This window comes from Bos indicus, chromosome 8 (genome assembly GCF_029378745.1).
Source record: "Bos indicus isolate NIAB-ARS_2022 breed Sahiwal x Tharparkar chromosome 8, NIAB-ARS_B.indTharparkar_mat_pri_1.0, whole genome shotgun sequence".
In the NCBI taxonomy this organism is placed as follows: domain Eukaryota; kingdom Metazoa; phylum Chordata; class Mammalia; order Artiodactyla; family Bovidae; genus Bos; species Bos indicus.
The window spans coordinates 75,686,087-75,699,243 of NC_091767.1; the positions used below are offsets into that span (position 1 = coordinate 75,686,087).

The 13,157-nt window shown below is 53.1% G+C and overlaps 1 protein-coding gene across 5 annotated transcripts in view; it reads right to left on the reverse strand.

The window, feature by feature from the left end:
* The window catches only part of MYORG (myogenesis regulating glycosidase), a 39,319-nt gene that overhangs the window by 10,710 nt on the left and 15,452 nt on the right, over window positions 1-13,157 (reverse strand). Inside the window, exons 7-8 of one of the 5 annotated variants that reach the window (XM_019966422.2) lie at window positions 6,932-9,057; window positions 2,254-2,468 (exon numbers count right to left, since the gene is read on the reverse strand). In XM_019966422.2, the coding sequence (XP_019821981.2) occupies window positions 2,395-2,468; window positions 6,932-9,057 (2,200 nt within the window). In that variant the 3' untranslated portion in view covers window positions 2,254-2,394. Of the gene's footprint in view, window positions 1-2,253; window positions 2,469-4,257; window positions 9,058-13,157 lie in introns of those variants that run through there. The other 4 variants (XM_019966423.2, XM_019966432.2, XM_019966421.2 and 1 more) reach the window with 4 other exon arrangements.

Here is a 13,157-nt window from a genome sequence, read left to right on the forward strand (position 1 = left end):
CCAGGGTCAAGAACAGGCACCCCCAGACGAAATAGAGAAGTCGCCTGGGTCTCTGACAGGCTTCCAGATGTTTTCAGTCACCGTTTCTCCGTGCAGACAGGGCAGAAGTACTAGTGAACAGGATCTTGGAGCCCTGCCAGGGGCCTGAACGGTTTTGTTCCTCACCCCTCTGAGCGGCACTCCCTGAAGGAGGCCTGCTGCAGGAAGTTTTTTGAGCTTAGTGTTCTCTTTCCAGGCCAGCAGGGACCACATCCTACTGATTTAATAAATGCCTGCTGGGCAGTGGTGCCAAACCACAGACTGGCTGCCTCCTAATGAGGGCTGGCCAGCCCTGTGCTCTCAGCATGGGAGTCTGAGGGAGTCTGTGGAATCTCAAAATGCTCAGCACTTGTACACCAGAGTTCGAAGGGACCTGGAAAATGACCTGATTCTGCTGCTCATTTTTTTTTTTTAAGCTGGGAATATTGAGGCTTAAGGAGGTAGATGGCCCTGGCAATTGTCTATATGTGAGGTCCTTCGAGAATTAGGTGCCCTAGGGGACTCTTATTTTAGAATATCTTGTGTAGCTTTGGAGTCATTCTTCTAGGCCTTACAGTGTTTTCCATTAAAACACAGGTACTTTGGAGAAGGGGGTGAATAAATTGCATTCAGCTGCTCACTTTGTGGGACGAATTGACAGGTGTGACTGGGGCATGTTAATGGGCAGTGGATGAGGGAGGGTGAGAGCAGAGCTGAGATTGGGATCTAACAGGTGAGTGGGCTTTGTTGTCATCACCACTTTGCTTTTGGCTGCCTGGGCTTGTTCAAGGGTCATGGGGCTAAGACTGCAATTTCCCCTTCAATCTCAGGCCCTCTAACCAGGTTCCAGAGCATCTCCTCCTGGGAGCTTTCCCTGACAACCACTCGTTCTGTAAACACGGTTCTGTCCCCACCTACACCCAAAGAGGCTTTTCTTGGAGTTGCACTTGTTTTCCCCACTACCACCTGCGCCACCCCAGGGTGAAATGTTAGTCCTCATTCGTGTCTGACTCTTTGCAACCCCATGGGTTATAGCCCACTAGGCTTCTCTGTCCATGGAATTCTCCAAGCAAGAATATTGGAGTCGTTTACTATTCCCTTCTCCAGGGGTTCCTGACCCAGGGATTGAACCCAGGTCTCCTGCATCGAAGGCAGATTCTTTACCCTCTGAGCCACCAGGGAAGCCCATCCCGGGGTGAAGAAGCGTCTAGTAAATTAATCCCCACGAGGATGGTCCTAAGTTGCCCCCTCTTGGGGGCCTTTGATAGAGGCTCTGGGAAAACCAAAATGCCCTCTTGACTCTCAGAAGCAGTATCTTACACCCCCACAGTAAGCAGTTGTTTGCTGAATTGAAGACCTAAAGGCATGAAGCTATAGGGGTGATTTTAATTGTAGAATTTAAATTGAAATACTGGTGCTGGTGTGGGACGTGAGAAGCAGAGGCTGACTGCTCCCTGAGCGATCCAGTGGGTCCCTTAAGCTCTAGAGGAGGGCGGTGCCAACCCCACTGCTGCCCCCTAGAGGCTGTGCTACAGAGTCCAGCGAAACTTGCTCTCCACCTTCCTTCTAACCCTCCCCCTTCACTTCCTTCCCCTCCTACCCCGCCTCCACCTCAGATTATGTAATAGGAAGCTCTCAACAGGACCCCCTGAGGAGGGGAAAAGGGCTATGGAGGGGAAAGACAGCACTGGATATTGAGTACTGAGGCACAATTTCTTCCTGTTCTTCAGACTGGGACCCCCTCTTCCCCGCCCAGGGACTGAGCCTCTTCCTCTTTAGATTTCCCCACTCCCCCAACCCCACCCTCAGACTCAGGGCTTAACCTCATAAGGCCAAGAATTCTCCCTCTCCTAATGGGTGAGGGGGCGAGAAGGTACAATTTTTCAGTTATAAAATAAATAAATACAGTCATTGGGCTGTAATGAACAGCATGGTCGTGACTATAGTTAATACTGTATTGTGTATTTGAATGTAGGTAGGAGAGTGGATCTTGAATGGTCTCATTACAAGAAAAAAAATTTTTTGTAACTGATGACAGCTGTTAACTGGACTTACTGTGGTGCTCATTTAGCAATATATACAAATAACGAATCATTACACTGAATACCTTATGTTAATATAATGTTACTGATGCCTCAATTTAACAAAAATTTCAGTTTCTCTTTTCCCCTATAGTCCATTAAAATGGTAAAGTACTTTGAAAAAAAGAAATTCTCTCCTCCCCTCAAGCTGCTGGAAAGATCCTTGGGCATGATGAAATAAAATAGCTAGTCTGAAGATAAAAACCACGTTGTTCCTTGGGAGCTGGGGTGTGTACCAAAGAGGGGAGGGCGTCAGCAGAAGTCCCACTGAGTCGCACAATGGCAGGAAAGGAAATCACCCAGTTGCCGCTGCAGTCTTCTTCAAGGCTGGTCTGGGCAGGCCTCCTCTCATAGGGATGGGCTGTGCAGCTGTTCCCAGAACAGAAGGGAGTATCTCTTCAAATGATTTTCAAAATATGCTCATAAGCATGTGTGTGTGAGCAAAACAGAAGTGTGAGAAGAATTTAGATCTTAGAGGTCTTGAACATCAGAGCTTGAATTTTTTCCTAAATGACCTGATTGAATTTCAGAAAGATTTCCTTGGCTGCCTGCTATACTGATTGAATTGAAGGATTTGAGTGGACAGAATTAGGAATCCACTGCAGTGGTCCAGGCTAGAACTGATAAGATCTGACATGGGGTAGTGGCCAGGAGATGGAGAAGTCAATACTGCCTTGGATTTGAGAAAAGGGACCAGAAGTCCTGGTGAGGGGAACCAACAAAAGAAGACTTACTTGCTCTGTAATCAACCAGGGTGAGGGATCCTTTGCCCAAATCTGGGAGAACAGAGCAAAGATCCTCCCAGAAAATTCAAATCTTGGTCTTGAGAGAGGACTTGGCCAGAGTTCAGCCGACTCATACAGTGCTAGAAAGGAAACTGGGGCAGACTCGAAGGCTGCACACGGTCACAGAATGGGGGTGTTAGTCCCCAGTCCCGGATATTTTGCGGTGTCCACTCAAGCTCCCTGCCATTACTACTGGAGAAGAGAGCTCTCCATTCCTGCATGCCAGCCTCCCCACCCCCACCCTCAGTGGTACAGACCAGTGGGGAACTGGCCATGACAAGGCTGCTGGAAGCTCCATGGAGGGGGGCTAGCCCTCCCTCCCACCCAGATGTGCAGAGAGATAAACATGGAATGTACAAGAGGTGCTGGCAGGGATGGTGGGCGGGACAAGGTTCCAAGGGGACAGAGTTTCTGGCATCCTAGCAAATGGGAGAGGGAGCTTTTAGTCCTGGTCCCTCCCATCCCAAGACCAGCTCTTTCTCATGGTTCCTACCATTCCAGCCACCACCCCAAACTTTTGAACCTCTCTTTTTTGTTGTCAGTGGAGGAAAGGGAAACACTTCTTGGTCTAGAATAGGACCCATTGGGTGGCTGCTTCAAAGACATACATTTCCGTGATTTCACAACCTTGGATGTGTACAGACAGGAGCTGGGCCAAGCTGTTGAAAGATGGGTGAAGCCTGGGTGGCAGATTCTAGGTAACTCAATACAGAACATCAGGTTCCAGTCCAGCCTTGGGGACTAATCTGTGTGACTCAAGTCGATGCCCTCTTCCCTCTCGCAGTGTTTTAGTTTGTTCATCTGTGCTTTTGTGATTAATGAAGTCAATGGCATAGGCCAGACTAGAAACCAGACCACAAGTCAAGGCCCATTTGGCTGGGATGTGGCCAGCCAAGGGCACTCTGCCCTCTGGCCCTGCCTTAGCACACAGTGAGTGCTCAGTGGGCCTGGTGCGTCCCCTCCTCCAGCTGAGCTGCCTGCCCTCAATGCCCTCTTAAAATTCTTAACATTTGACTTCATTTTTTTTTTTTTTCAATTGGCCACACCACATGGCTTGTGGGATCTTAGCTCCCTGATGACCAGGGATTGAACCCTGGCCCCCTGCAGTGGAAGCGTGGAGTCCTAACTGCTGGATGGTCAGGGAACTCCCTCAGTGCTCTTCTAAAGGATACTCCTCCTCCAGGCCAGATGACTTGGGCCCTCCAGATTACTTTACCCACCCCCACCTTCCCATGCCACCTCAGCACACACTTGCTTGGTCCTGGGCTGTAGAACTTTATTCTAATATGTTCTGTAATCTGAACTGTCCAACATGTGAGCCACTAGTCACACATGGCTTTTGAATACTTGAAATGTGGCTAGCGTGCCTGAAGAACTGGATTTTTAATTACATTTATTTAAAAATTAAATTTAAGAAGTGATATGTGACTAAAGGCTACCCAGTAGGATACAGCACAAGTTTTAGGCAGTTTTCTTCAGTCCTTGTCTACAATTAAGAATTAATAGGAGTTACCATTTACTAAACACTTACTTCTTGCCAATTTTTGCATAAGTACTTTACAGACACATCTCAATGAGTCCTAGAAATTCTATTTTAAAGATAAAAAGACTGATGCTTGAGAGGTTAGGTCAACTGCTTCAGACTGCATAGTCTGAAGTGGAGGGCCATTTAAATGTGAGTCATGCTCTCCAGCCATTCAGGGAACTTCCCAGGACCCAGCTTAGTTGTCTTCCTTCTACAGTCACTCCACACATATCCCATCGCTGGGCACCAGGACCTAGGAAGGCTCATCACTGAATACTGACTGGTAAATGCTCTTGACCAAAAAGAGAGGGAAGCTAATTCCATGCACTCCCCATCTCCTGGGGACTCCTGGCTCCTGACATTCCACTTCAGATGTCTCTTTTCTCGCCTTTCTCCTGGACCACAGTGTCCCCCAGGTCACAAACTCAGAGCTCAGCTGAGTGCTGTGTGTAGGGGTTTGGAAAGAGGGTATCACATGCAGGCTTAGAGCGAGCCAGCTGGGCTGGGACCTTGAGCCTGGAAAAAAGTCCATGTTGTTTTTAAGCAAGAAAAAAAAAAATTATAATAGCTTTTATTGAGCACCTACTTGTGCCAGGCACTTTACATACATCTGTGCTTATAATTCCCACAACAACCTGGGAGGTAGGCATTATTATCACCATTTTATAGATGAAGAACTGAGGCTCAGAGAGGTTAAGCAGCTTACTCAAGGCCACGCAGTTTCTAGATGAGTGGTGGAATCAGGGGTGAATGCTCCTAAAGTTTCACTAGCATTCTTCACAAAGAAAATTGAGGGGGTAGTGGAGTGGGCAAAGAGATACATTCTCTAGGGGGTGAGGGGCTGATTCTGCTGTCAGAGTTGTTAAGGGAAGCTGAACCCTGCCCTATTTCCCACCTCCCCACTGCTGGCAAGCCACTCCTTGCCCAGACTCAGCTGCAAAAGCAGAAAAAACTCTCTGGCTGCTCTTCTTAGCAAAGAAAAATAACTAGAATGAAAAATCTTACCCTGTGTGTATATTTGTGGGTGTCGCTGTGTGCGGTAGTTTGTGTGCTGAAGCACACCACCACCAAAATAAAAACATCCTTTCCCCACTTCCCTGGTTTTTTGTTTTGTTTTTTCTTGGGGGGGGAGTCTTTCCCCCCCTATTTTCCCACTCAGCTTGTGGGATTACTGGCCTGGGGATCAAACCTGCACTCACTGTGGTGGAAGCATGCAGTCCTAACCACTGGACCACCAGGGAATTCCCTAACGTGCCTCCCTTTTAAGCCACACCTCTGCCATGTGTATAGGGAGTGAGGCAGCTGAGAAATCTAGACAGGGCTGTTTATTTTCTACTAGAGTCCCAGGGACATCACCTAGGAAGGGACCAGGTTGAAAGTCAAAACCTCAAGTTTGCTCCCTGCCCCCTCCCTCCAGGCTTATGCAGCCTCAGAGGTATTGTGTTAATTCCATAGATCCAGGGACCCGTGGTGCCTCTCTCTCACACACACACACACACACACATACACACAGAACACACACACACAGGTTCTTGAGTTAAGGCACCAAGTCTGGCCTGCATGGCCTTGCGAGTCTTTGCCCATCAGGGAGTGGCCCTGGCCCAGGGCTGAACCACGTGTGTACACAGATGCCTAAGGATGGGGTCAGGAGTCTCTTCACAAATGAGGGACAATGACAATGGCTCTGTCCTCCCGGCCTTTGGGAGGGGACCACTTGCCTCCTTGTCAGTTGGCCAAGTACCTCCATCCCTTGTCGCCAGCTGGGTGGGACCAGGTCAGCCACAGGTCAGGCAAGTGCTGAGAACTCAGGGCCTGGCACTTTCCAACACCAAGAATGTGCCCTTTCTAAGTGTGGCAGGAGGCTATTTTGGGACCTTCAAGAGGACCAAGTCACCACAAGAGGACCAAGTCACCACTTCAGAAGGACAAAGATGGAAGGTGAGGCTTCTTTCTGTGCTTTTCTCTTTTTGTTTTGGCCATGCCACTGTGGTATGCAGGATCTTAGTTCCCCTATTAGGGACTGAACTCCAGCCCCCTGCAGTGGAAAGATGGAGTCCTAACCACCGGACCACCTCAGGAAGTCCCCTTCTCTGTGCGTTTAAAACCCAACTGTGTTTTACAGGAAGAAAACTGATTTTTTTCCTCTGAGCTCTCTTGCCCCCACCCAAGGGAAGGAGTTTCTGTAGACTGGAGTGCCTGTGGAGAGGAGGGCTGTAACCATTGTGCACTGGAGTTGGGGGGCGGGTGGTGCTTCAGTGTCTTCTCCCCCGCCCTACAGGAGCCGGTTCCAGCACATTTAGGTCAATTACCCACTTAGTGGGTGGTATAAAGTTGGGGACTTCCTGTGGGATAGACGGTGCGGTTGTGATTTTGAGGGTTAAAGGCCTACATGAAGACTAGGGTTAGGGCTGCCAGGTTTCTGGGCCCTGGGCTGGGTCAGGATACCCAGATGAAGTAAGCGATCTCGTCCAGGTCAACGGGGTAATCCGTGAGCAGCACTGGTGTCTTGTCAAAAAGCTCACCTTTATAGCTGCGCCACTTGCCTGCAGGCAGGTAGACGTCCCGCTCCTGCTTGCCCGGCTCCAGTACGGGTGCCACGAGCAGCGTGTCTCCGATAAGAAACTGTGAGTCGATGCGGTGCGCCGTCTCATCGCCGGGCGCGATCCACCAGAGGGGGCGCACGATGGGGTCGCCCGTGTCAGTGACCTCACCCGCCAGTTCCAACAACAGTGGCGCCACGAGCGAGGCCCTCAGCGCCGTGAACTTGTGCGCAATGGCCACCACTTCAGCGTCGTACCGCCAGGGCGGAACGGAGAACTGCATAGCTGGCATGAAGGCGGCCACTTCCAGCCAGCGCACGTACAGCTCGCGCTCGGGCACGTCGCCGCCGCTGGTTGAGCGCTCAGATACAGCGTTGCCACCCACCATATCGGGCAGGATGAAGGGGTAGCCCAGCATGCTGACCGTGAGCACCGCGGGGATGAGCGAGCGCAGCCCCAGATCGTAGCCCCACACCGAGTCACGGTCCACCAGGCGGAAAAAGCACGATATGTTCTGGGACTGGTAGCCCACGCGGACTTCGGCCAGCGAGAAGAAGGGCAGCGCCATCTCCGTGTAGCGCCGGCTCCAGATGTTGGGATCAGACAGCGGCCTGTAGGTGCTGAAGTCCCGGGGCAAATAGCTGACTTCGCCAGCGTCAAACTTGAAGGAGGCCACGGAGTAGCGTGAGCGCAGTCGCCTTAGGTGTCCTTGGAACCAGTCGCGGGCCTCGGGGCGCGTGAAGTCGAGCACTGCGCCGATGCCATTCCACCAGCGCACGAGAGCCGGCAGCCGGCCGGTGGGTTCGCGCACAAACAGCTCCCGCTCCACGCCCTCGCCAAAGCGGGAAGAATTGTAGTTGACAAACGGGTGCACCCAAAGCGTGACGCGAAAGCCGGCGTCGCGCAGGCGGCGGAACATGTCGCTAGCGTTAGGAAACTTGGCCTCGTCGAAGTCGAAGTCGCCGTAGGCAGGAGTGTACATGTCGTCGATTTCCAGGTGGCTGCTGTTGAAGCGGTGCTGGCGGATCTGTTGGGCGAAACGCTGCACCTTGTCCTGGTCCACCGCGCGCCCGTACAGCACCCATGTGGACCAGATGGGGTCCCGGAAGGCCTCGGGTGCTGGGACCCTCGACGGCTTGTTGAAATAGCGCCGCACCATGTACTTGTGGATGGAGGTGACGTCCGAGCCGACGCACACGCGGTAACTGAGCTCGGGTGCAGCGGCTCGGCCGGCTGGCGGCTTGTAGGGCGTGTCGTGGTAGCGCGCCTGCAGTCGCAGAGAGCGCTCCGTGCTGTTCCAGCCCAGGTGGAAGGGCACCGAGTCGTTGACCTTGATGGCTGCCGCGCGCGACGACAGCCAGTAGCGCTCGAGGATGCCGCCAAAGGCGGCATCGGAGGAGTAGACGTCGCTGGTGACGAAGGGCTGCGGCTCCTGCTGGCCGTCCAGGCGGATGGGCCAGTGCTGGGTCTTCATCTCGGCGCCGCCGTACCAGTGCGCCCCAGCATCGCCCAGGAACATGGCGTGCTCCACCGCGCGCCCTGGAGCCGCCTCCTCCCAGCGCACGCGGTAGCACATGACTGTGTCCTTGGGTCGCACGGTCTGGATGAAGAAGTGCAGCGGGCGCCCATCCGCTGTGCGAGAGCAGCCAAGCAGGGCGCCGTCGCGGCTGCAGGAATCCAGGTCCAGGACGCCCGAGCGGAAGGCCAGGCGGAACACCTGCTCGCCCTTCTGGTTGCGAATCGAGAAGCCACCACGGTTGAGGTCCAGCAGCTCCGCGCGCAGGCGTTCCGCCTTTCGTAGAGAGGCGCTGTAGTAGCACCAGGCCACCACCGCGGCCAACACCAGCAGCAGCCCCAGCACTGCGGAGCCCAGCAGCGGCTTCAGCTCTTTGGACGGCTTGGGCTTGGTAGGGGAAAAGTTGTCAGGCAAGAAGGTGTACATGGTTGCGGCTGCGAGGGTCTCAGGAGTCTTACGACCTGTGTGGCTCCCAGAGCGGCGGCGGGGGTAGGCCTGGGAATTCTCCTGAGAATTCTGGGGCATCAGCCCCCAGTTAAGGAAGGAGCGGGCAGGGGGGCCACCCGACAAAGCCAATCTGAACCTGGCCGGCCTGATTCAGGAAAGGGAAGAGAGAGGTGGAACTGAGCCTTCTCATTCCATAGTATTTACATTTGGTTCTGTAAGACAAGTGTGTATTTTGGGCAGTTGTATACTGGGACGTCAGGATTTACTCTTACCAGGATGTTCTGTCTGCACCTTACCTACCCCTTCTCATGGGCACCCTGCTTGCCAAAATTAGTCAGGACTCTGAAAGGGGAGGTAGCTCAGAAGGTAAAGAATCTGCCTGCAACGCAGGAGACTGGGGCTTGATCCCTAGGTTGGGAAAGTCCCCTGGAGAAGGGAATGGCAACCCACTCCAGTATTCTTGCCTGGAAAATTCCATGGACAGAAGAGCCTGGCTGGCTACAGTCCATGGGGTCTCAAAGAGTGGGACATGACTGAGTGACTAACACTTTCACTTTCTGAAAGGGGAGGGGCAGATGACATGCATCTCCATTTTCCTGGTGGAGGAACAAACCCAGACAGAGTCAGGGAGCTGTCCAGGATCACAGAATTACTCAGGCCTCCCTGGATCACACATGGGGGCTGCTCAGGATGATGAGAAGGGGAAGGATCTGGAGAAGGCCTAGTTTCCCAGCCTGTGAGGTCCTTGAGACCTTTAACACAGTGGTAGGCTGGTTTCCCTATGCAGGAGGGGGAGAGGACAAAGGAAGGGGAACAGCTCAGACATGGAATTTAATCTTGAGTCAGAAGCCATGTTAAATCTGGAGATTAGACAAGATACTTGAAGCCAGACTCAGTCCTAGGGCCTGGTTTGGGGGCGGGGGGCAGGGTGGGTTTTGGACATTAGGAAAGGGTCAGGAGCCTAGTATGAGGGCTTGGTGGCTTCTCACATCTCCCTCTCTTTGCTCTCAAACTCCCCTCTGCTCTCAGCCATCAGGACCACCGAGTCCCTGTGCCTGCCCACCTTCCTGCTTTGCTCCCAGCACCCACATCTGTGGGCCGGTTACCTCCTGGCTTTGTCTCCAGCACTGTCCCACTGTCCTGTTTGCTCCTATCCTAGTGAGAGCACTGTTATTTCTCTCCTGTACCATTGCAACACTTCCTCAATAGGCCTCCCTGATTTCAACTTCTTTTTCCCCCAAGGCCTTCTGCTCCCAGATACTAACCTGATCTTTCTAAAGCACTTATCAGATTACATCTCTCCCTAGTTCAGGGAGCTGCTCAAGACCCCCATGATGTTCAGAAGACTAAGCTTTGCAAATTGAGGCTCAAGGCATACACGGTCTCACCTGTCCTTCTGATTCCATTTCCACCCAGGTCTATCCTATGACTACCAATCTCATTCCTTCCTTAACCTAAATCCTTCAGGCCACCTGCTTTAGGAAATTTCACCCACCCATCTTGGGTCAATTTCTTTTCCCCACCCCCAGCTCTCTGGCAGTCAAACACCCACTACTGCACACATACACTTATGCATACTGTATGCTAAAAACTCAGATATGACTGCAGAGAAACACAAACTTGGGTGGAGGTGTGTCCCAACCTGCTGTTCAAGGCTACTGACCCTTGTCCCAGCCCTCAGGGCAGAGTCCAACAAAGAAATGGCACCAACCAGGTGCATACACAGATATATACACTGCCAGCCCGCCAGCTGCCCACCTGCTCCAGCTGGAGGTTAGGGGGGCGGTGGGGAGGAAAGAGGAGACTGACAAACAGTAATTAGACTCCTCCCAGATGCCAGTGTCTGTTTCCAAGTCCCCAGAGACTTCCAAAGACTTTCCAGAACTGCTCAGGGTTCTCACCTCCCCCCCTCCCCCAAAGACATTATCAAGAATGCCAGGTGCAAATCAGAAGTTTGATCCCAGATGTCAATATACAGCTCCCAACAATATCCTCCCCCACCCCCTACCAGTGAGGTTCTATCTCGGGGCCTTATTCTCTGAGCTCCTTTCCCTAACTCTCGAAATTGGTTAGTTCCAGCTGGTCTAGAACAGCCTCTTACTCCCCTCCTCTCATCCTACACGATTAAGCCTTCAAAATTCCCCCACCTGACTATGGATTCCCTTCCTGTAGGCATAGGTTAGAAAAGTCCTGGAAAGTGTAGGCAGTAGCCTTTAGCTGATGCCCTTAAGCTAGTGTTAGTCGCTCAGTCATGTCTGACTCTTTGTGACCCCATGGACTGTAGCCCACCAGGCTCCTCTGTCCATAGAATTCTCCAGGCAAGAATACTGGAGTGGGTTGCCATGCCCGCCTCCAGGTGATCTTTCCAACCCAGGGATCGAACCCTGGGTTCATTGCAGGCAGATTCTTTACCATCTGAGCCACCATGGACACCCTTAAGCCCTTAAGCTAAGCAAGACCCAAAGCAGGCTTTGGGGGACCAGGCTGCCAAAATTCATTCAAGACAACCAAGGTGCCTTCTGGGCATTTAGGGAGAAAGAGTCTGTATCTAATATAAGAGAGATAGCTCATCCTCAAAACGTTCATATTAAGCCAACCCATCTACTGACCCCTGGAGGCATGGAGAGGCCACCAAGGTGTCCTCAAAAGCCTTTTCAAACACTTAGGTTCTAAGAATCTTTACTTACTACAGTTCTGAGGTTCTTTGGTGAAGGACAAAAACCCACAGGCCCTGTGCTGGTCTCCTTAATGCCACCATGGCATCCAACCCTAACAATAATGCTGAACAGGGGGGCACAGCAGCAGTGCCACTTTACAGATGAGGAAATAGTGGCCCAAACAGAAAAAGGAACTTGTTTGAAGTCACGCAGGTAGCAAGATTTCCTGAGTCCAAAATTCCAGTTTAACCCCTACAGGGTAAGTTTTAGGAATGGGAGATAACGACTGGCTATCTGAATGCAGTAGAGGAAAGGAGCTTTGTGGCCAAAGGGGTGGGACAGGCTTCCATTGGGTGGATGTGGGCATGATGAGGCCTGTCCTCCCAAGGGCTGGTGCTGCTGCTGGCTCCAGAAAGGCTTCTTGGGGGTGGGAAGTGGCAATTTTAACGGCATCTGGTACAGGGACTGTGGTTCCGGTGTTAACGGTGGCTCTGGAGACCCCTGTAATCTGCCGCCTCCGCCATCTGGCCAACCACAGGCTAAGACTGGTAGGTGGGGGTTTGCCCTAGCCAAGCCTCTCCCCACTTGATGGTCAACCTCAGTCTTGGCTTCCGGCCTCTAGCTGGCTCTAACGGGGAGGGTCAGGCCCAACCCAACTGAGGGGAGGCCATTCCACGTTGAGTTGTTTGTCCAACACAATTCCCAGGGGTAGGGTGGGGGTGGAAATGTCAAAGGCAACTCGATCCCGGCCCGTCTACCCGTCCTGCGCAGCGAAGGGATCCGGGGGTATCGAGTGACTGAGCCTACAGCCTGGAATACCCTACACCCACTGCCAATGCTGCAGCTATAATGTCCGAAGGGACAGACTGAGGTCGCCGGCTGGTGACCGCGGCCCCAAAAGGAGCTCAGGTGTCCAGGTTCACCCCACCTACTCATCTGTAGGAGAGAAAGTGCAGGAAATACTCTCCCCCAGCACCCTCCACCCAAGGTCTTCCCGCGGGGCTCACTCACGGCAGTGACCCCAGAAGTGGGGGTGAAGGGAGGCTACCGCAGATCCCCTCCAAGCTCGCAGAAGTTGAGCTGCTACGGTGCGACTCGGGGCGCTGCCTCGCTGGGGACTGCTGAGGCCGTCCTCAGGCCCCGCCCCCTGGCTGCTCGGCCACGCCCCGGTCATTCGGACTCGCCTAGTCTCGAAGTCCAGCTCCACCGCTGGCGTCGGACCATCCTCCCACATTGTCACGCGGACTAGAGGCCACGCCCCTTAGACCCTACCTTCCCCTCTCTGCTCTTTGCCCAGCTCGGGGCAGCTCGGGGCAGCTCAGGCCAGCCTGCCTGGTGCTTCCCGGCTCACCACCCCCTTCCCCGCCCCCCCTAGTCCCCGCCCCACTCGCCTGCAGGCCCGCCCCTGGTGAACTGTTGCTCAGCCACACGCTGGGGCGGGGGGGCTCTGCCCCGGGCCTGCTGGGAAGTGTAGTTCTGGAGGAAAGTGCAGCTGCCGAATGTTAGGATTGTCACACCTCCAAGGCTAAATTTGGGATGTGTAAGAGAAGGCGCGAGCCTCAGGGTAATGGGGCAGAGCTGGCTCTCG